Source organism: Heterocephalus glaber, unplaced genomic scaffold (genome assembly GCF_053883595.1).
Source record: "Heterocephalus glaber isolate CG9 unplaced genomic scaffold, H.glaber_assembly_v1.0 deba00001673, whole genome shotgun sequence".
Classification (NCBI taxonomy): domain Eukaryota; kingdom Metazoa; phylum Chordata; class Mammalia; order Rodentia; family Bathyergidae; genus Heterocephalus; species Heterocephalus glaber.
This window is the reverse complement of record NW_028258410.1, coordinates 22,374,289-22,397,370: the sequence shown is the minus strand read 5'-3', so window position 1 is coordinate 22,397,370 and position 23,082 is coordinate 22,374,289. Positions and strand designations below refer to the sequence as shown.

The window sequence follows — 23,082 nt, the reverse complement described above, 5'->3', positions numbered from 1 at the left end:
CAGGAAGTAACTGGAGATACAGGGCCAGAGACCCACGCAAGCCTCAAAGGACTCAGAAAAACAAAAGTATAACAGGGACTCAGGAGAATGGTCAGCTAACATAGGATCTGAGACCTAATTCACCGCTTGAGAGGGGGCCATGGCAGCTGAGCAGCCCCCACTGAAGAGACCCTGGGCAACAACACTGATAGCAGGGTAGTTATGAGCAGACTCCAGAGTCTGACTAACTACCCACATTCAGATCTTCCCTCTGCCACTGTAAGCTCTATAGCTTTGGACAAGTAATTTAATCTCTTAAATGCAGTTTTCCCACCTGTAAAATTGGAGTCTACCTGTGGAGTTGTGATGATTAACAGGTTCCAGTGTAAAGCACTGAGAATGGGCTCCTGGCACATGAAATGCATGACTTGAGGGTTTACTATGACTACTACCAACTCCTCTTCCCACCACCCCAGCAAAGCAGTGGGCAACGTAGTGCCAAGGGAAAGCCACCAATGCCCAAGGACCTGGAATTAAGGTTCAACTGCACACCCAAGCTAAGGGCAGGTGAGTAACCCTTAGTAGAAAGAAACTCGCCACCCCACAGGCCTGTTATGAGGAACTGAGAGCTTGTTGATGCTATTTCTAGAGCCTGCCAACCATAAGCTAAGCAAGTAACGTGAGTGAAAGAGGCAGAGGATGTGGTATGGCAACGCGGATGTCCAGGTGTCCCATCTCAGCAGAACAGAATTACTGCCATGCAAACTGAGTTGCCAAATTGTGATTTTTCCCCCCACAAGAAAAGTGAGGAATCTGGATTTTTTTCCCAGTACTAGGGATCGAATTCAGGACCTCGTGCTTGCCAGGCAGGTACTGTGCCACTGAGCTACGTCACTGCTTTAATGCTGTAAGTTGCTTTTTTTTTTTTTTAGGAATCTGGATTTTTATGAGAAGCATCCTGATGTCTACAGATAGCAATTTAAGGATTTTTATTAAACATGGTGCTGCCAAAATAAAATGCTGAGGCAAGCACGCTAGGCCACACAGGCCCCCGGGTGCGTGTGTGGACCTCTTCCCTCCCCCCAGGTGCTCCCCTGCTTTCTTTCATACTGCTTTGGTCCCTGCGACCTCCCTTAGAGAGATTTTCTGACACTTCACGGAGTTCAAGGGGTACAGAGTCCAGAAAGAATGACTTGTTACTACCAGCTTTAAAATGACAAGACACAAGCCATCTAGAAAGTACCAGGCTTTATTATCTTTTTATCAAAAAAATCAGTAACAGACAACAGTGTGAGAGGCAGCTGCAAAAGAAGTGCTCGCTCCAACACAGCCTGAGGAAAAGGACACCGGCAAGGCACTAGAAGAGGACCCAGCCTGCTGGGCACCTGGCTTGGGGCGGCGTTGGGAGCTCACAGCCACTGGGTGGACCAAGGGGGTGATTCCCTTCACCGCAGCCAGTGGGGTCAGAAGACCCAGCCCGGCCCAGCTGAGCCACCCTCTCCTCTCAAGAGGAGTCCCCGGTAACAGGGCCCAGCCAGAGCCTCATCAGCCCCCATCTCTGTCCCCTACCTTGCTCAAGGTGACAAAGGCGATCCCAGCCAAGCTGAGCTGTAACTTGCTAAGCCATTTAGTTCTCTAGAGCAATGCATCCCATAGGTGGAAATGTTCTCCCAGTAGGGACAATAAGTAGCCATGAGCCACATGTGGCAATTGAGCACTGGAAATGCAGTCAGTGCAACTGAGGAACAAATTCCTAATTTTATGTGATTTGCACTGACCTCATTTAAACAGTCACACGTGCAGTGACCGTATTGACCAGCACACCCAAGAGTGAAGATGGCAGCCTCTAGGGCAGCGATGACAAACCTTTTAGAGCTTTCACTGGCGCTAACAACAGCCCACTGTGCATGTGTCCCCTGTCCCATAGGTTTGCCTCCACTGCCCTAGGACCCCAGCTGGGCCCCTAGCAGAAGGCAGAAAGAGGTTTAAAATCATCTGCCTTCAACTGTTCCAGCCCAGTCAGAAGGCACCAGGAACTGGGCAAGAACAAGAGGCAAAAACTTACCCAACCACACAGAAACTTACTCAGCCACATAAGACTGGAAATATCATACTATATCCTGAAAAAATATATTGATCTATTTTCCTAGAACCACGAGATAATAATAATATATTACAAGAATACAGACACAAATACCCCACCATCGTCTACATTATTTCTTGAGATGTGCTACAAAACTGTTTCAGCAAAAGCTACTTTCAGATGAATCAGCTTCAGAAAGGGCCGAGGTCATAAGCAGGGGAGCGTGAAGTATTTTTTAAATGGGGAAGGGGTTTAAGGAAAAAGCAAAACAGGAAGAGGAAAGAGAGGCCCTGTCTGAAGGTATAAATAGTAAAAAAAAAAAAAAAGAAAGAAAAATTAATAAAAATCATATCTCTGTCTCATTTTCAAGAAACAAAAACAAAACAAAAATGTTAAATACAAACTTAGCAAGTGCCGTGGAAATGCGTGAGAGTTAAGACCACCTCTGTATCTCCACACTTGCGCAGCAACACTCTGCACAAAGGAATGAACCATTAAAAAAAAACCAGATTTACACATAATCTACAAATCTATTTCAGCATGAGCTTTCAGCACTTCTCCCTTCCCTCCCCAAATAAAAAAATGGTGATAACCAAAAATCATTTGAAAGAGCCCTAATGGCCCAAGATATGCCAGAGTCCTGTAGTGTGCTCACAAGTACCTGTGGACAGACACACTGCAGGGTGCAGACGGCTCTAGCTCCTTCTCCTGATTCCTGGCAGAGGGACAGGTTTCGAGACGGGGAGGAAGGCGGCCGGAGAGGACCTCTAGCCAGGACCCACACACTGTCACATGAGGCATGTTCAGGACAGGCTTCTAAACATTCTAGATTCTAAGCTGACCCAATCCATAGCTTGCCTTCAGAAAAGCCAAGTTTAACCCCATTTTTCTATCAGGGCAACTCTGGCCCAAAGAATCAGGAAAAGAGAGGCAGCACAGTAGAAGATGATGTGGCTTCTGACACTGAAAAGGTGACCAGAGCTGGGGACACTGACAGGTCAGTCCTAAGGTGCCCTCCCCGTACTTTAATGCCCACCGTTCACAATCCTTTGGCTGCCCTTCCCACTGAAGTCCCAGCACTGCCTGTGGGGAAGCTTCATGCGTAGAACTCATTGGTGGGGGCTTTTTTGTAGATTGGTTTCTTGCCCAAGTCGTAGCTGCCTTCATCCTTCTTCTTCATGCGGTACACCAGCAGCAGGATCAGGAAAACAGCAAAAAGGATGCCCAGAACACCACACACGACCACAGCTGGGAGGAAGAGAGAGCAAGTGAGGGGGCCTCCCCACTGAGACCGTGGGCCATGCTCCCCTCGTGCACCCACAAGTCGGTGCTCACAGCCAGACACCCTCACCGTCACCACTGCCTGTGCCCGGCGGACAGTGCCCTATTAAATTTGACCCTCATGACCTCAATTATGACAAGGGGGTCCCCAGGCACTATAAGCCATTGAAGGCCACAGGGCTAAAGTGGCAAAGCCACTATTTCAACCCACATCTGCCCTGAGTCCAAAGCCCAGGCCCTTTCCAAATACCAGGCAGATTCCCAGGCAACAGCTTATTAGTAATGAGCCAGGAACAAGAATAATGGCAGGCTGCAGAAACCCCGTTAGACAAACCTATTCTTAGCACAGAGGCACTCTGTGTGGATACTTACCTAGGCCCACATGTCTAGACTGGCATATACCTTCTACATACACACAGAACACAGCAATGTCCATGTATTATGTTATAAGGCAGATAATCACACATGGTGGCTTACATTCCCATGTACACCCAGGCTGGTTTCCATTCCCACCTCTCCCACCCACCGGCTATGTGATTTGAGACAAGCTCCTTGCCGAACTCACTGCAAAATGGATCAGTAGTATCTTTCTCATGTTTATCCCAAAGATTAAATAATCTATCAGCTTAGAACAGTGCCCAGTGCAGAACATATGCTCAGGACTCATGAACTGTAAACCTCCCCAGCACCCTGAACTGGGCCTGCACAACAGTGGGGCCTTAATAAATGGCATTCACCTGACTCACTGAGGGGCACCTGGCTGGTGCTGGGCAGAGGTGGGCTTCTTGCCTTGGCTGAGCATCTGTTCTTTCCCCCTCACCAGGTGGCCTGAATGACTCATTCCTGTTTGTTAGGGGCAAGTGTGGCTCACAGAATCCTTTCTGTGGCAGATTGAGTCCCCTAATTCTGTCTTACTCAGGCTAAGAAGATTAATTTTCCATCCCTGCACATATTACCAATGTATGCACAGAATGGGGTGGAGTGGCACAGAGGAGCTTGGAAAGGTTCTTTCTTGACTAAAATCCTATAAAAAGCAGCACCAAAGTACCTGCCAGAGGTGCCAGAAAAAGCACATGGGATATCTGATGTCAGCCCCATTCCCGTTTCCATCACCTTTCCCTCTGACAACCCCACTCCTCTGTCACACCTCAGTCCTTGCTGGGACCCCACGGGGACAAGGTCCAAGCACAGGCTCTGAAGTTGACGGCGCTTTTGGCTCTAAATGCCAGGTCCACAGCTTCCTGGCTTTGTGACTTGGGACACATCATTTAGAGTCCATTTTAGGTTGTTATAGATAGGAGGGACTTAAAAATCATATGGCATATAGCAAGCATTTCATAACACTCACGGGTGCTATTTAAAAGCTACTAGAATGGAGGGTGCCACCTCAGCTACTGAAAATGTACCTTTTCATAAGGGTTTCATACTGATATAATTCTCAAACGGAAGAGCAAAGAAGGCACGTGTGGTGGTGAACGCCTGTACCCCCAGCACTCTGGAAGGCTGAGGAAGCAGAGTCACAAGTCTGAGTCCAGCCTAGACAACCTAGCAAGACCCTGTCTCAGAATAAAAAGTTATAAAAGGGATAAGGATGTAGATCAGTGCAAAGGGCCTGGGTTCAAACCCCAGTACCAAAAAGAGAGAGAGAGAGAGAGAGTAAAGGGGCTGCCTTCGCTTTAGTTCTTCTCTTACTATGAGATCCAAAGCCTGGGCCTCAGTCTCCTGACAAATCAGAAACAGCAGCTCAGACTTGGGTCAGGGATTTTTAATTTTTTCCTTAGAAGGAACAGAACTTTTACTTGCCAAAGCAAAACCTCATCAACAGATCTAACCCTGTAAAGATAAAAGCTGCAGCTGGCAGATCTAAACTATGCCAGCTGAGAGTGAAACTGTGTGGTTGACGAAAGAGGGGGGAGGATGGTTAAGTTCCAAAACACTTCCACGGGAGCACGGGAAGGCTCTAGGACTAAGTGGTCGGAGGGCGCCTCTATTTCTGATGGCCCATCCTCCTAAACCCACCAACAAAGTGGTGAAGGAAAATTTAAAAACACACTGGCTTAGATACCAGGACGCCAAAGTCAGGGCTGAGCTAGGACCAGACACCTGGGGCTCTACTCCAAGGGCAGCTCATTGGCAAGATACAGGTGCCATTCTCCCTCCGGCCTAGATGCACAGGACAGTGACATGTGGCCTAGGGACCCTCCCTCTACCTCAGCCCACTCAGAGCCGATGGCTCAGCCTGGGTTCCAGGAGACAGGAGGTCCCCAGCATGGGCCTGCAGTGTGCACCCACTCATCCAGTTCATCCAGAAAGACCCTCAGTTACAGCCTGTAAAACTGCAGGAAGTTGCCAGACATGGTGGCCCATGCTTGTAGTCCCAGCACCTGGGAGGCTGAGGCAGGAGGATCACCACAAGTTTGAGACCAGCCTGGGCGACAGAGTGAGTTCAAAGTCAGCCTGAACTACACAGCAAGTCCCCTTGTCAAAAAAGACGACACCCCCCCGCCCCCCAAAAAAACCAGACTGTAGGAAGTCCCTTCCTTCCTCTGACAACCAGCTTTGGAGACGGTGCCTACACTTAGGGCGGCAGAGAGGGGTTTAGGGATCCATCCCAGCTGATGATCCCCCGGCCAGGCTTGATACAGCCACTCCTAAAGCCTCACCCTGGGACAGCACTTACCCATACCAGCACCTTAGTCAAAAGCTCTTACCTGAAATACCAAATATTTAACCTCCCTAGGCCTCACTGTCCTATTCTGTCACATGAAAATATCCTGTGCCCCACTACTGAGGGACAATAAAGATTCAATGACAGATAATGGTAACAATCAGAAAAGCTCTTTCCAGTTGCAAAGTAATTTTATATTTTATTTTTCATGGACTCATTTCACCAACTCAAAGAGGTCTCGCCATACCCATTTTAGAGGCGAGGAAACTGAGTCAAAACTAGTTCCAAAAGAAGCTTCTCAGCCAAGGTCACAGGGCTGCCAAGCCGCAGAGGGGAGGAAAGCCAACCTAATTCTAAGGGGCCTCTAAGCTTTCAAGTGAAATTAATGTTTAATGATTAACTCCCTGATGCCAAACCCAGGCTGTGAAAGGGCTTTAGCTGAAAGAAGTTTCAGGCTGAGAATAACTCCTTGCCTATTTTTAAGGAGCCTTTGATAGGCTATTCTTCCTCCCCCTGCACCAGGCTGCAAGTAGGTGGAGTCACCCTTAAGGGAACATAGTTTTTCAACAGCATAGAGCCTGGGAGCTGCCCTGGCCCCAGGCCCTTTTCTTCCTTCCCCACCTGTCCAGAGGAGTAAGGAGTCTCACCTGCTAGGACCTCAGTTTTTTCAAAGATGCTGTTGTCCCGGGCAGTGCTGGACATGGACACCTTGTTGGACACATCCTTCTCCCCGTCAAGCGGCGAGACCTTCTTGGGGATGACTTCATTCTCCTCCAGTTCTTTGGGTTCAGGGGGGACCCGACTCCCAGGCCCCACCCTCTCTGGGAGGTGGTTATCTAGAGGCACCTGAATGGGAAAAGAGGGAGCCATAAACACTGAGTAAGTTTTCAGATGGACGGAGGACAGAGGATGCGAGTCTCAGACAGAGAATGTGGACTGAACTACATGGTCCTGGAATAGGAACCAACAACTTCTAAAAATTACGCTTCTAAAATCTTTGTCCTGACTTTTTCAATATATCTGTCCGAAATGGGAAATGAATGTGAACAAAGGCACAGAGAGGTGGGTGTTCCCACCCTACACAGGTGGGCGGGTATGCTACAGTAACCCTGTCCAGGCGGTGGGGCCAGACCCTTAGAAACCGCTTGCCCTTTAGGGCAGTAAGTTTGCCTCTGGGACTCTATCCTACAGAGCTAAACCTGTGAGAAAACAGTTGCTGCAGTGTGATAACTGCAGGATATCAAGAAACTATAAACAACTTTTCCATCAAAAGGAGAATCAAGTGAACTAACAGCCTATGAAAACGACAAGGACATTTAATCATGCAGGGAAGTACTCAGGGCCACTGTGTGGAAGATGCAGTACACAGAACTGTATACAGTTGGAAATCAGTGCCGGGAAACAGCTATTCTGTGCGTAGAAAAGGAGCTGGTGTTGATAGTGATTATCATAACCACTGGGCCTGTTCCAAACTGAACTGAGGGACCCAGATAGAAAGTCTTCTTGCAGAATGGAGCCACACCCTTCACTCATTCTGCCCCTGGGGGCCGTATTTTCTGCCTGTCTCATCAAGTGTGTGTTACACAGGAGGTAGGGGGCACGTGCCATACTTACCAAGGGTGGGATTATTTCAAGGATGGTCTTGGAGTCTCCCGAATCATCTGTAAGGTCACAATGGCTGTGTGAGCATGAGGTCCATTATCCCCAGTAACTGAGCCCCTCAGCCACGGCTGGTGGGAGTCCTCCCTTATAACCAGCCCCTAAATTCTCCATGTCCAGCAAATGAACATTCTCACCTCCACCTCAGTCACCTAGTCTGAAAAATGGAGCTACTAAGACCTGCTTCCCTTTCACAGCAATATATGCACTGGTAGCTAGGCAAGTGCTGTGTCAGCTCTGAACCCTGGTTAATTGTGAATCTCAGGGCCAAGAGCAACATCTGCAAGCTGGTTAGAAATGCAGAATTTCAGGGTGGACTAAATGAGAACCTATATTTATACTTAAGAGGCTGAGGCAGAAGGACCACAAGTCCGAGGCTAGCCTGAGCAACTTAGTGAGACCCTGTTTCAAAATAAAAAATAAATGAGCCGGGGATCTAGCTTAGTGGTGCCACCACCTGCCTCGCAAGCACAAGGTCCCGAGTTGATCCCCAGTACCAAAAAAATAAAATAAAAAATAAACAAGGCTAGGGAGTCATGCATGGTGGTGCACACCTGTAAACTTAGCACTCAAGAGACTGAGGCAGGAGGATCACCATGACTTTGAGGCCAGCCTGAGCTACATAGTGAGTTCAAGGCCAGCCTGAACTGTATAGCAAGACCCTATCTCAAAAAACAAACAAAACGCCTGCCACGCAAGCTTCAATCCCTGGTACCAAAAAAAAAAAAAAGGTTTGGGGCCGGGGATTTAGCTCAGTGGTTTCGCTGCCTGCTGCGCAAGCACAAGGACCTGAGTTCGATCCCCGGTACCAAAAAACAAACAAACAAAAAACTAAATATACACAATAAAATTTATTTTTAAAACAAACGTAATCACTGAGTGCTTGGTATTTGGTAAGAGCCTTGACTCAGGTCAGTTCCACAATACTGATGTGTAGTCATTATTATTCCCATTGTATAAGTTAGGAAACCCTGAATTTATGACTTTTTTTTGCTTTTTTTGCGATCCTCCTGCCTCAGCCTCTCAGAGTACTGGGATTACAGGCATGTGCCACCACACCTGGCAACATGACTATTTTTGTTTTGTTTTGAACTTAGGACTATGTGACTTCAAAGTTCAAACTCAGAATCATTAACTTGTTCCTAAGCATAAGAGGGAGGTTTCTTGACAGTTATCTAACCTAGCGGCCAGGGCCAGGAAGTCAAAGACCACAAAAGGCAGTGGCTCTGGTCTGGCTCAGTCCCTGCACCTGCCCCTAACTCCACCAAAGCAGGGGCCCCATTCACAGCTCTGCCTACACATGTTGCTCCCTGCCCAACCCCACTTCTGAGGTAGTACTACTTTTCCTTTCCAAAGGAAGAAAAACAGTCCATGGGGCCTTCTTCCCCACCCTTCCCTCCACCAAAGGGAGGAACCTATGAGGACAGGTTCAGGCTGGTGCCAGAGAATCCAGAGTGTCAGTGAATTCAAATCAATACCCAACTAACTCCCGGCAGTCTCAGGGATAGAAATGGTTAATCCAGTTCCTTTTGTTTCCCCTCTTGAGGCCAGGAAGGGCACTGTAGGGAAATCCGCCCCCAATCCAAATCCTCAGCATGGTCACCCTCCTTAGGATGGGGACACCCCAAGCCCATGCCCCCAGCTGCCCAGCATGTCCTCCATACCCAGATCTCCAGAGCCTGACAGTTCAAAGTCATCAGGTTCCTGCCCTGGCCCCCCAATATCTTCATCATCAGGTAGAGCTCCAGAGAAGTACTGGCCTTCTAGGAGATCATGGGGGTCGATGACCTCAGTCTCTCGGATCTAGGATAAAGAAAGAATAGCATCAGCCAATAGCCCGTAAGTGCTCTAGATCAGCACAGCCGCAAACCATAGAAGTAGGCTTTCAGGGGACCGGTGACTTGGGTCCTGGATCCTGCTCTGCCTGTGACTTGCTATTTGACCTTAGGAAAGTCTCTTTCTATTCTGGGTTGATAAAAATAATACAGGTGCTAATAAGCAAATTATTTACATTACCAGGTACCATTTGCCTGAACACTAGCTCTTTGCCCAGCCCTGTTTTTAATAACTCTTGAGACGATGTCAACTTATTTGACAATCAAGGAAACTGGGCTTCCAAGATTTTAAATCATTTTCTTTGGTGACACAGCTGGCAGAGGGAGAGAGGGTGGCACATAGGGCTGCCTGACTTCAGAGCCAGTGGTTCCCGGGCACAAAGGCAGCCCTGGGACACTGTCCTCCAGGCTCCTATGATGCAGTAGCAGCTGATTCACACATGGCAGGGAGTGGACTACTGGCTCTGGTCTTGCCCAGTCTGGGATACCAGCTGAGTCAGACTGGGCTAGACAGGCTCACTCCCACCCCAAGGCAGCCTCGGGTCAGGGAACTGCTCAGAGTGGGTGACTTAGGAGCGAGCTCCTGCAGTGTTATCTTCCGAACATCTCCCACAGATCTGTCCTGCTGCTAGCCTGATGGAGCACAGAGAGGCACAGTCCCTGCCCTCACATACGACCCACTCCAGCACCCCTAGGGGTTAGTCAGTTCCCACTCTATGGAAACCTAGCTGGTCGTGGGAGTCTGAGGCCCACCCCCACCAAACAGCTTTCAAAAATAAACTATCCAAGGTCCAAGGAGACCAAGAACTTTCCCAGCACCCTGTAGAATACTACTCGGGGACCATTTCCTAGCTCAGGTAAGTGGAAAACAGAAGTCTCCCAGGAGTGGAGGGAGCACTGGATGCCCACCCTCTAGCTTCTGGCTTTGAGTTTCCATCTGCCCACTCAACAACCTTGAGCAAAGTTCATTGTTTCACTCCCACAAGACAGCCCCATCTCTCTAGATCCCATAACTCCAAGAGGTGGGGGTCCACTCAGAACCACAGAACACAAGCTAGAGACCCCAGGGCGGTCCTGTCCTCCCCTTCATAGAATTTGGGACTTAAGCAAATCATTAGCGAATTGCCTAAGGTCACACAGTGTTAGCTACATAGCTCAGAGTAGAAAGAGCCCAGAGCCCTGTTTCTGACTGCCCTAGCTGTCCTTCAGCCAGGGAGAGAGAGCCAGTGACACAGCGGGGATTCTGAGAAGGAATATCCGCCCCTGAGACAAGAGGTCCAGGAAAGCCGCCTCAGAAACCAGGTTCTTCCTGAACTCTCCCCTCTGGCTTCCGGGGAGGCAGGTGCTGGACGCCCAGAAGGGAAAAGGGTCAGGCAGGGAGGAAGGCAGTGGGGAGGCATCCCTCTCTCCCTGGGGCCGGAGAATCTTTCCGGAGCACCTGGCACACAAGTGGGTGGAGAGCCAGAAGGGGTTAAGCCCTGGTTAGGGATGACTTCATGACTTCGGAATCAGGAGCTGATGCTGAGCTGCTGGCGCTGGAATTCCAGCCCCCGCACACAGCCTGTGCCTGTGGCTTTGGTTTGGCAGTGCAGGGAGGAGGCTCTTCCACAGTTACGCAAGGGGCTGTACCTAGGGCGGGGTCCCTGTGTTCCTATCCCTATCTCCTGCTGAAAATTCCCCTGGAGCTCAGAATCTCAAAGAGCAAGGGCCCTGTGGCTACTCAGTGTCAGGCCTTGACTAAGTCACTTGGCATGACATAGGTCTTTTTGTTTGTTTGTTTGTTTCTTCTTTTGGTACCAGGGATCAAACTTGGGTCCTTGCGCTTGCGAGGCAGGCAGTGGAACCACTGAGCTAAATCCCTGGCCCTAGGTCTTCTTAAGAGACCCTTTCTGCAGAGGCAGAAACAAGGGCTCAGAAAGGTAGTCACTTGTCTACAGGCCACAGGGGCAGAAAGTGGCCATGCTGGGCCAGAACCCAGGCATGAGCCACTTGGATTTAGCCACATTCACATAAACACATATGTGAGCACACATGGGCATAAGGCTGTCAACCTACCCCAAGCTAGAAAGGAGCCTTGCTATGTGTCATATGTAGCCAAGTGAGAGAAAAGAGGGACTTTCATCGTTTGTTGACCTGGCTTGAAAACCAGACCGGTTGCCGGTGTCAGAGTTCAAAGTCCTGAGGCCAGAGGCTGAGGTTGCAGCGCAGGCCCGGGGATAAACACAGGCTGGGATTCCAACACAGGTGTCAGCAACCTTTCCTACGCTGCCTCATCCCCAGGAGCCACGGAATGTTGTTCATGAGGCCACGTTGCCTTTTAGTATGTGAAGGTACTAGGGCGTGTTTCAAAACAACCGTGGGATCAGCACGCTGATCGGTGTGAGCGATCACCTCCATTTCACGTTAGAGAAACAAAGACTCAGAGAAGGAGGGGAGGGAAGACCTGGCAGGCAGGACCGTGGCAAGACTGAAGATGAAGCCAGGATTATTCCCAGTTCAGCCCTGCCTGTGAGCACCCCATCATCCCTCACCCTCCATTTTGACAACACTGGGGATTTGCTTGTTTGGTTTTTTTTGTATGGGGGGATTGAACTCAGGTCCTTGTGATTGCAAGGCAGGCGGCAGAACCACTGAGCTAAATCCCTGGCCAATTCTTTTTCTTTTTTTTTTGTTACCGGAGAGCGAACTCAGGTCCTTGCGTCCATTTTTGCACCAGGTCCCAGAGGAGATGAATGGTTATCTAGGGTCACACAGCAGGTCAGTGGCACGGCCAAGATCAGATCCTTATTCCAGAGCCCCAAAAGGGAAGCAAGGTGAGCGTGGGAGGCTTCCCTCCCACAGCAAGTCAAGGGGCATGTGAAGCAGAGCTGCTGGCAGGACATCGGGAACTGAATCCTCCTTGAGCTCCAGAGGCACCCTCTCTGCCCATGACCTCTGACAAGAGAGAAACTCCCAAGTGGGAGTTTAGGACGAAGGGTCATTTAGGACAAGGCTATCAAGACAGGGCCAAGTCCCGTGGGATTGTGGGCAATTGCTTTTTTTTCTTTGGTAGGGACTGGGAAGGCACCAACAGGCCTCCTTTCCCTGCCTTCTTTTCAGACAAGGTCCATTCAGTCTGAGGTGGCTTTGAAAAGCCAGGCCACCCAGCAGCCAGGCCCCTCCCTGACCAGAGGGACCTCGCCCTGCTCCTGGCTAAGGATGTGGTCTGTTCTCCTCAGTTCACCCCGTCTCTGCCCAGGCACGTGTCTGTGTTCACAGGTGTGTACACACACAGGAACCCTCTCTCGGCCCTTGGGTCTCCCCACACCTTTGTCCCTTTCATAGTCATACAACAGAAATCGCAAGTTGAATAAGGCCTGGGCCCCAGAGACCCTGCTTGCCCTGTGGCTGGTGGGCACCTGAATTGGTGCCTAGGTGAAATTAGAAGTAATGGATTGTCTCCCAAGCAATGCAGGAGAAAGAAGATTGGGTAGATACAGACTAACACCTGCTAACAGAAGGGCTCTGAAGCCAGTGAGTCCAACTGGCTCATTTTATGATAACCTCTCAGATTAGAAGGCAAAGGACATCGCCAAGATCACCCAAGCAGCCGGCAGCAGAGCTGGACTGAGAAGCTATTCCCTTAGCTCCCAGGCTAGAGGCAAGAGTCCTGGCAAAAGGTCCTCAGCAAATCCTTGCCAGCAGCTGTCTGTCCAGTGTAACTCCAGCCTTCAGGCTACAGCATAAAGCTAGGAAAAGGTCACCAACCCTATCCCAAAGTCCTACAGCTTTTGTTACTCCAGAAAAAGCACAAAAGCTGGGGTGACAAATAGGAATACCCACTTCATGCCAGGCAGCCTGCTGGGCTATCTCTCTACATGAGCTCATTTAATTGGCCCAACAGCACTGTAAGGTGCACACTCATTTTACAGATGAGAAAACCACATTGAGTCATTCATCCAAAGTCATACAGCTCTGGGATTCAAACCCAGGACTTTCTCAAGACCTTGACCTAACCACAACCAGGCTTCTTAGTACTCTTCACCTCTCCACCCTAACCCAATATCCCACAAGACAATGCCCAAGCCAGGGCGCTAAGCCATCCCTTCCCTTGCCCAGGAATAAACAAAGGTGAAAGTGATATTGCCTAAACAAAGAAACAGAAACTTGGCTGGAGTACCAGGGAGGAGCTGAGGGTCAGGGCTTGGTTAACCGTGAATGAAGGAATGAGAGCTTTACCCCAGCCTCCCTCCTCCCCAGGGAAGGCAGAGCCTTTTTTCGAGAAGCAAGAACAGAAGAGTAATAACTGAGCAAGGCAAATTCGGGGGATGGGGATGATTACTCGTGGGCTCCAACTGCTGTACCCACCACAGTGATTCTGGCAGAAGATCCTCGGCAGGGCGTGCAGTACACACCTCCACTCCCACTCCCAGCCGCAGTCTGAAGGGCCTGACAGAAGGGACAAGATCCACCAGCAACCATGGTCTCGCTACTTCCTAACTACATGAGCCTAAGAGGTATTATGGCTCTTAAATTCTCATTTTCCTCTTTTGTAACCAGGGCCGTTAACACCTTGCCAAGTGATGAGAATTGAGGGAAGTGCATCTACATGTACAAGGGATTCAGCAGGTGCCCTGGTACGCAGCAGGTGCTCAGTGAGCAGTAACTATCATTAACCCCCACCTGCCTTTCTTCTGGTTACAGGGATTAGCGCTCAAAGGGTCAAGAAGGCAAGGTGTGTTAGCTACACAGATACAGTTATAGAAGGAGTTCCAGTGCTGGAGAGAAGCTGATCAGTAGATGAGGAAGTGCTTTGTAAGCTACAGAGGGACACAACCCATATGAATTATTATTTTGTTTCTGAGAGCAGAGACTTTCAAAAACCAATCAGGTCCTTTCAGATGATACTCGAGAAAAAGACCCAGAGATCGGTAGAGATCTACTCAAAGTTATACAGCTTTCAGCACCTGCCCTAAGCATGTGGAGAAAGAGAAAATTTGTTACTTTTCCAGAAAAGAGTAGTTGGCATTGACCACAGACATCTGAAATTCTACCGGGAACTTGGATCCACAGAGTATTTCCTGACTTGCCTGGGGACAATAAATATCTAGAAGGCAAAAAGAAATCATATACCAATCTAGAATGGTGCTCTGGTACCTAAAGGGTTAAGCCGGGGTGGTGGGGGGGTGGAGTGAGGGTTCAAATGTCAGCTCTACCCACTCCAAGGTCGGGTTACTCTGAACACAATCGCTATGAAGACAGCCAGGCCTGGCACTGCCAGCAGGCAGCTTTTCACCAAGCCCCAGGGCAGGCTATTCCCACAGCAAGGACTCCAAGATCCTGGGGGTTGAGCTAGGAATGGGGGGGAGGGGATTCTGGAACCTCTGGACTAACTCCTACCAGAAGCCAGCGCAGCACCCTTGTTACTAACTCCCTAGGTGGTCGAGGGTGATTCCCTCTGTGGGCCTCAGTTTCCCCACCTATAAAAGACACAACTCAAAGAGACAAGTCTCCCTCTGTCCTGAGGCCCGGTAAGCAAACTGGGCATTGCTCCGATTACCAGTGGAGACAGCTGGGAGGGGCTGGCTCCCTCAGGGCCTCTGAGACAGAGGTGCATTGAAGCTGGGGCCTGTAATCTAGGCAGCAGATCCGAAATCCCTGCTGGATCCACAGCCAGCAGAGAGGCTCTCAGGCCGCAAACAAGCCCCTTGTGTTCCGAGCAGTCTTGAGCCTACTGAGCAGCCTTGATCTAACCCAGCAGGTTAGATCCACCAGGGTGCCGGCCCCTTCCTAATCTCCCCCAGCACCCGGGTAAGCCACTGCTCCAGACAAGTTCAGTCTGTCCCACAATGGCTCCTGGCTGGGCTGCCCCAAGGCAAGGAAGGTTCCCACTCTGAGTGCCCAGCTCAGCCACTGGCTGCCCTGAAGTTTGAGTGGTGTAGCCAGTCCCCAAGGCTGGGCTGCCACCGCCCCGCTTCACCCAGTCACTGTTTCCACACACACCAGCCTCTCCCTGCCTCCCCTTTCCATTACCCCAGGTGTCACCTGACTAGCAGCCTCTCCTCTGCCAGAGAAAACCGGGGCAGCTCCACTCCCTGGGTGTGAAGGACGAGGGAGGGGCAGCTGCAGGGTAAAGAGAAGGGGCACTGAATAAGAGGGTCTGGCCCAGGCTGGGGGTGGGGAGAAACAGGGGACACCAGAAGTGGGTGGGAAGTAGAGAAAGAGAATGCAACCAAAGTAGACAGATCAGAGTTAAGATCAGAGTGATCTTTTGGGGGAGTCCTGGAGCCCTCTGAAAATAAAAGATCCGAACCCCAAGAACTGTAACAACCATTTACATTTTCAATGTGGGCGCAGACACCACCTCCCCAAAGCCAACCTCTGGCCAACCCTTGTCTAGCCGCTAATCACAAACTCCAGCCAGCACTTTACAAGTTTGCCAAACACCGATTATAGCCCTTGAGTGACACAGGTGTTTTATAGAGGACACCAGGGCTCTCACATCAACAAAGTGACTTATTAACTTACTGTGTGCCCCCGGTTTGAGGGGCTGGGCTGGGACAGAGACTCAGGTTTTCTGGCTATAAAATGTACCCACTTTTCCAGTAACTGAGCCTCTAGCAGACAAAGCCAGGAATATGCCCAAAGGTCACCAGTGAGTTAATGGCAAACCAGCCCAAGAAAGCAGGCTTCATATTTTCCTAAGGTTAAATCGGACCCCTCTGACTGTGGACATGTGCTCTCTCCCGCTTGGGGCACCGTGCAATACAAAATGTAGGAAAACTGCCTTTTCAGAACACTGAATCTTTTCTGTCCAGGACTGCCCCACCCCACCCAAAACCCAGGGCACTATTTGTAATCACTCAGCCTGCTACACTAGCAACCCTGCCCCTCTTAACACAGGAGGGTGATCAAGTTCTGTGGCCCGGTACCCTCTAACCCCTCTCCCTGCAGGCTGCAGGCTGCTCAGAGCATGGGGATCCCATAAATCCTGGCAGGAGAGGTGGGGCTTCCAGGAACTGGTTCTTGTTTAAATATAAACCCATGGGATAATTAGCAAACAGCCCACTTCTAAGATAAACAAATAGGAGATTTGGGCTCCCTCAGCCCCACCCTGGACTCTTCTCTTTCCACCTTGTGGAGTTAATATGGAGGAGGAAAGAGAGTTTTCTAGAACCCTGGGGCAGGAAAGGAAAGGTCGCCACGGAATGCTTGCCCTACACTAGGCACTGTATCAGTGGTGGCAAACCTATGGTGCACAGGCTGCAGTGGGCTGTTTGCATCATTGAAAGCTCTAAAAGGTTTGCCATTGCTGCACTATGCTATGCTATGCTATGTTATGCTATGTTATGCTAGACTATGACCCTTTACATGCAGCTTTGTGGTCTTTAAACCTCTCCACAAAAGCAACAGTCTCCACCACCCAGTGCTGGAAATAGAACCTAGGACCTCATGCACACTAAGCCAGTGCAGAGCTATATCCCCAGCCTGGCATCCGGATCTTAACAGACCAAGAAGCAGAGCTCAGAGAGGCTGAATAGCATGTTCAAAGTTATGTCCTTAGCAAGAGATGGAATTAGATCTGCCTAACCAACATAGAACCAATGTTTCCACCCTCCAGGAAGCCCCAGGAAAAGGAGGCCTCAAAAACATCACAGAACGAATCCGAAGTCAAATCAAACTTGAACTATACCAGCTCAGCTCTATGAATTCACACCAGTAGAAGCCTCAGTTTTGCTTTAAGGAGGAAAAACATGTACTACTTGCTAGGCAGAGATCTAAAGACCAATTCTGAGGAACAGCTAAACTTTTCAACATCAAAATCCAGAGGGCCAAGAGGCTACCTTGCCAAGGTGCCTAGGACAAGTACTTCCCACATGTTCCTGGAGGGCTCGGAACACTAAGATGTTGATTTCCAAAGGACAAGGTAAAAGTCCCACATGTATTCCAACACCCTCACCACAGAGTCATCCTATTAGCTAAGGATGAAAGGAAATGGGTGACTCAGGCAGGTTACCCTAGCCTGCAGTGACTCACAGAGCCCTATCCATCACCTTCCCCCAGTTTTAAGCATGTTTGGAAGTCACATCCACCCATTCAATCCAGGAGGCTGAAGGACAGCTCCTCCCAACAGGGAGCTGGGGCTGGAGCCCAGTCTGGTTTCCCTGGCTCCTCATTCAGGCCACCTCAGGCACTAGGAGTCCTTGGAAAAGCCCCCTGTTTCTAGGCACTGGGGATGCCAGGAGCTGAATTACCATCCCACTTCACTTCCGAGTTAGTGACTTGTTTAGACTTTTTACCAAAGAGGACAAAAAAGCTCCCCTCCCCTCGTCAATGAGCTCTCAGGGCAGGAAAGACCCTTAGGAGGCAAATGTTCAACCTCCTTATTTTAGAATTGGAAACACAAGACCCAGACACAGGGTATGTTTGCTCAAGGTCACCCAGCAATATAGCAGAATCCAAGGTATCTACCATCAAACCCAGCAAATCTCCTCATCTGGAATAGTCTCTGAGGACGATCAAATCAGATTATCTTGCACTATCATTCTGACCTTGGCAAGCAATAAGGCATTCCTCTAAGTGTCAGTTTCTTATGAAAAAGAGATAGAAAATACCTATCTCATAGTATTACTAGTAATAAGCACAGTATTCATACTAGTAATAAATAGCCTCAATGCACCTTTACAGTGAAGTTACATGCATGAATTTATTCATCCATACAAACATTTCCTGAGTACTATAGGACAGATATTTCACTAAAACAAATAAAGCTGTTCCTGCCCTGGGTGTGCGTGGAAGGCGGGTGTTGGTGCATGATGGGGGATCGGTGGAGTCTGGTAATTCCCTGAAGGGAATGCCTTAGATGTCTTTATAGTTTCCACAGTTCCTTTTGAATAGTTAGTCCTTAATTATTAATCAAATATCAGCACTGGGAAAGGCTCTCCAAGCCAATCAGCTCAAACTCTTCATTTTACAGGTGGCAGATGTCAGCCCAGAGAGGGGAAGGGACCTTCCCCCAACCTCATGGAGCCCTCCAAAGTGTGATTCAAATATTTTCCTGGGTGTTTAGAAACTCAGTGGGCTCCCAAGAAGTCCCAAGAGTTCTCACTGGCCACTCGAGGGTCCTAGACGCCCTGGACTTTGGCCCCAACTTCTGGGTAATCAAGGAGAAAATTCTCAGGCAGACCAGAAATGTCTTTAAGATGAAACACACTTGGTGGGTGGGTGATACTTCCCCAAAACTGCCTGGGCCTGGAGCCAACTCAGGGGCACAGCCCCTGGGCAGCAACACTTTTGCCCAACCCCACTCCCAAAACAAGGGTGTCTTTAATTGGCCAGGAGGGAGTGGCAGGAAGGCAGATCAGGAGAATGCTCCCAGCTGGACAGGAAGAACTGGTTTAGGATGGCAAACCCCCGCCAAGCAGAGGAGAGGGCAGCTACATGCTTAGTTTGGGTTCCTTTCCCAAAACCTGAGGCACTAAGAAGAGGAAAGCATCACCAAAGGGGAGAGCAGGACTTTGAATCAAACCTAAAATTTGGGGAGGGCCCCTAATAGCACTGATAGAGGGGAGGACTACTAGTCAGCTATTCTGATGACCTGGATGCTCTCTGCTAGCCGAAGTTGGTACCATTTTATCTCTCTCAGTTCCCTCATCTGGAAAGTGAGCATAACATAATCTCCACATGCTAGTTTTTTGTGAAGATAAAATGCATCAGATCTGGCTTATGGAAAGTATTCAAACCAGGAATGGTGATATGGGCCTGTAATCCCAAAAATGGGGAAGCTGAGGCAGGAGGATCAAAAGTTCTAAGCCAACCTGGACTACACGGTGAGATACTGGAGAGAAAGAAACAGAGACAGAGTCAGAGACAAAGACAGAGAGAGAGAGAGAGAGAGAGAGAGAGAGAGAGAGAGAGAGAGAGGAAAAAGAAAATGTACTCAATAAATTATAACTGCTGTTAGCAAATTCCTTCTCTCTGGGCCTCATTTCTCTCCACCTAAAAGAAAAGGGCCAATTGGATCACCTCTCCAGTCTAAACTAAATGTGACTTGGTCTGATTTTTTCCAACCATAACCTGGGAGTCGAGGGGAGTGAAAAAGGGAAGCCCTGTGCCCCAATTAGAAACAAGAGGTTGGCGACATTAGCCAAAAAGGGAGAGCTAAGGTCAGGTTGAGAGAATGACACCTCTCTCAGGAAGCAGCTGCTGAGGCTGACTTTTCCCCAGCTGACACAACCCTCCTCCCCAAGCCACATCCTTCTGACTGTCCCCAGGACACTACTGTCTGTTCCTCCTCCCGAAGAGCCTGCAGGTTCAGCATGCCCTGAGCCTGGGCTAGCATGTGACTGTCCATGTGGTTACCCAGCCACCTCCTGGGTCCTTTCCTCTTTTCCCTCATACCACTTAGCCAGTGTCTGTCCCTTCAGACACCTCTCAATTCAAGTAGAGCACCACACCAAGGAGGCAGAAGGTGTGGGTTCTAGTTTTAGCTCAGCCACTAACTTCGCATAAAGACGTCCTTGCTTTGGGGACATCATCACCTCACTATGGACTTGTTTCTTCCACTTCCGAAGTCCTTGAGGCTTTCCTGCCCCCAAACCTCTAGATGAGTCTCCAGTTACCCAAGGACAGGACACGAGAGAGTAGCCTCTTGGGCCAGAAGTTAAGATAAAAGCAGGAATTAAAAACCTAGCTGTCTCTTTGGGGTCTGACTCAGTACTAGCTAGCTGTGTGACCTTCAGCAAATTACTTAACCTCTCTAGCCTCAGGACCAGTTTAAGATCAGTAACCAGTAGGGTTGTTGCTGTTGATGGAGATATTAGAACAGAACTAGACACACCACAAGCAGTCAATGTTTGCAATCATCACTGCAGGCCTAAAACTGTGCTGGGGGTTACTGCTCAGGGTCTACCCGTTTCTCAACAAGAGGCTGCAGGCAGGATCAACTCTCTCCTAAGTAAGTATGGAGGAAAAGGAGACCTGGGGCTTTCAAAGGAATTATTGTACCGTTAATGATTAAACTCCAGAACTCATTCCCCCTAAAAATGGGCGCTAAAGAACACAAAAACTCTTGGGGGCAGATCACCTCTCCCAGCTGTCCCCCTGCCCTCACCTTCCCAGATGAGACTTCCCTGCTGCTGAGATGGAGCTTCTCGTGGCCCAGCTGGGCTTCCGTGGACAGCGAAGAGGAAGACTCAATGGGCTCACCGAGGCCTTCTCTCCCCCAGCCCCTTCACTCCACGCAAGGTGGGTGCTCCAATTTCCCCACGTGCAGCTCAACAGAAAGTGTAGGCTCCACTCCAGGCCAAGTGCTAAGCTTAAACCATCCCTCCTGTCTGCCCTTAACGGTCACAGTCCCAACTTTCCAGGGGCCCCAGAGAAGCAGTAGTCACCTCTTGTCCCTCCCCTCCCAAAGAAACTGTGCGCAGGGGGAAAGTGAGACTCAGAAAAGACCGGGCCTCGCGTGTCCCGCCCCCCCCCCACGTCAAAGGCAGGGCCGGGGCCAGAACAGAGGTCAGGGCTCACTTCTCCCCCCGCGCGTGGGAAACGGGGCCCCGCACATCCCCACACCCCTCCCCCTTCCGAGCACGCGCTGGCCCCCTCAGCCCCGGGCGCCCAGAGGGCGAGGAGGGAGATTCCTCGCTCGCTCGGGATCACAGCGAAAGGGCGAGGGTGTGGGAGGACAAGCGCCGACACTGGCTTAGTCACGTCGGAGCCGGGAGCCCGCGGCGGGACTGAGGCCAGGGGAGGCGGGAAGAGCAACCGGCCGGGGGACCGCCCCGCGACCCCGAGGCGAAATTTCTAACAAAGTTTCTCGGGCTCGCGCTCCAGCTGCGAGCGACTCGGCTCTCCGAGCGCACACCCGCCCCCCACCCCATCCCGGCTCTCAGGAACAAAAGAGGCACCGGGCCCCCTGCACCGCCATCCGAGTCCCCCACACACCCACCGACTCGGCGGTAGCGGCCGGGCTGCAGACGAGGAGCAGCAGCAGGAGCGCGAGCGAGCGGGCGGGCGCCATGGCGCGGCGGAGAACGAGCGCGCGAGCTGCCGAGTGGCCGCGACCTGCGGCTGGCCCTTCTTATAGGCGGCGGCCCCGCCCCGCCCCGCCCCGCCCCGCCCCGCCCCGCCCCGCTCCGCCCCCGCCACGGCCACCCGCACCCCGCCCGGAATTCCCCCAGAAAGCCGAACTTGCAGGGCCCCGCGCCCGCCCGCGGAGCTGGGAACCCTGGGGCCCTGGCCCTGTGCCCGCGGCCAGCTCCAGGTCAACCCTATCCGTATCCTCTGGGATCTCCAACCCCCTTTATTTATTTACCCACTCCTGGGCAGGCCTCAGGAGATCGCTGTGTCTTAACTTCATTTGATAGATGGGGAAACTGACACTCAGGAAGGACAAAGACTTCCTAGAGTCTTCCTTTATGACCAACCTTCAAACCAGGTATGCTCCTCCTGAGGAGAGTTGGAAGATTTTCCGAATACGATGTGAACATGGGTAGTTTTAAGTGGAAAATCAGCAAACTTTTTTGGAAAGGACTAAATAGCTCAGGTTTTTCTGGCCTTGGAATCTCTGCTGCAATGATTCACTCTCATGTCGTACAGCTCAAAAGCTCCCGTATGAAGACTTAAAGGACTGAGCATTTCTCCGTCCTAATAAAACATTATTTATAGACACTAAAGTTTGAATTTCATGTCATTTTCACTTTTCAGGAATTTTTTTTTTAATTAGCCCTGGTCTTGCTGTGTAGTCTAGGTTGGTCATGAACTTACTACATAACCCAGGCTGGCCTTGAACTCGCGGCAGTCCTCCTGTCTCAGCCTCCAGAGTGTTAGGATCACAGGCATGCGCCACCATGCCCAGTTTATGAAATATATTCTTTTGACTTTTCCCATAACCACTTAAAAATATAAAGATCATTCTTAGCAGTGGGCCAAACAAAAATAGGCAATCAGCAGCAAACTTTGGTCTCAAGGTGCCTGGTGTTTTAAAGAATTAGGAACTTCTAAAGAGCCTGGTCTCTCAGAAAACTGGTCTGCAAGTTTATCTTTGTTGTCAAGTCAGCTTCCACCCTTTATAAAAGAAAGTTGTTTCAAGTGGGGTTGGCAGTGCATCTGTATATTCCCAGCATTCTAGGAGGCTGAGGCTGTAGGGTCACAAGTTCGAGCCCAACCTGGTCAATTTAGCGACTTAGACTGTCTTTAAAAATAACAAAGGGCTGGGTAAGTGGCTCGGTGTGAAATCTCTGGATTCAATCCTCAATACTGCAAAGAAAGTAAAAAGGAAGGAAGGGAGGGAGGGAGAGAAGGAAGGAAGGGAAAAGCGGTCCCTCTTTATTCCTCAGCTTCCTAACTGTGTTGTGTTTAGGGGGGTTAGTAAAATCTCTGAACCCCAAGTAGTTACTGTTGGAATTATTAGAGGATTAGAGGGGAGCATCCTGTGATGATCAAACTATCAAAGTTTCCAAGCCCTGTCTCTCCCTAACATGTATATGGTTCTAAAGGTATAACATGGCTTTAGAACTAGGGTATTCTAATAGAGAGGAGTGGCACAAGCCTGTAACATCCAGCTACTCACAGGCTAAAGCAGCAGGATTGCAATTTGG

General features: G+C 50.0%; 1 protein-coding gene across 2 annotated transcripts; it reads right to left on the bottom strand.

Moving 5' to 3' along the window:
• Positions 1-1,210: 1,210 nt before the first annotated feature.
• Sdc4 (syndecan 4) lies at positions 1,211-21,548 on the bottom strand. Of its 2 annotated transcripts, none has more exons than XM_004858168.4 (5): positions 21,432-21,548; positions 9,335-9,473; positions 7,626-7,672; positions 6,659-6,857; positions 1,211-3,310 (listed from the first exon to the last, which is right to left on the bottom strand). In XM_004858168.4, the coding sequence occupies exons 1-5, from the start codon at positions 21,501-21,503 to the stop codon at positions 3,159-3,161; spliced, it is 609 nt and encodes a 202-aa protein (XP_004858225.1). In that variant the 5' UTR covers positions 21,504-21,548; the 3' UTR covers positions 1,211-3,158. The 2 variants fall into 2 exon arrangements, with proteins under 2 accessions (XP_004858225.1, XP_021094603.2); XM_021238944.2 differs by lacking the exon at positions 21,432-21,548 and adding an exon at positions 13,853-14,403.
• Positions 21,549-23,082: the final 1,534 nt, after the last annotated feature.

What these genes read in the sequence shown, in the direction of transcription:
- Sdc4 (XM_021238944.2), bottom strand. Translation starts at nt 13,966, where the DNA reads ATGGTTGCTGGTGGATCTTGTCCCTTCTGTCAGGCCCTTCAGACTGCG. An exon ending in CTTCTGCCAGAATCACTGTG is followed by an intron (nt 9,474 to 13,852) that starts GTGGGTACAGCA and finishes TCTTTATCCTAG; the next exon opens with ATCCGAGAGACTGAGGTCAT. An exon ending in GTCAGGCTCTGGAGATCTGG is followed by an intron (nt 7,673 to 9,334) that starts GTATGGAGGACA and finishes GTGACCTTACAG; the next exon opens with ATGATTCGGGAGACTCCAAG.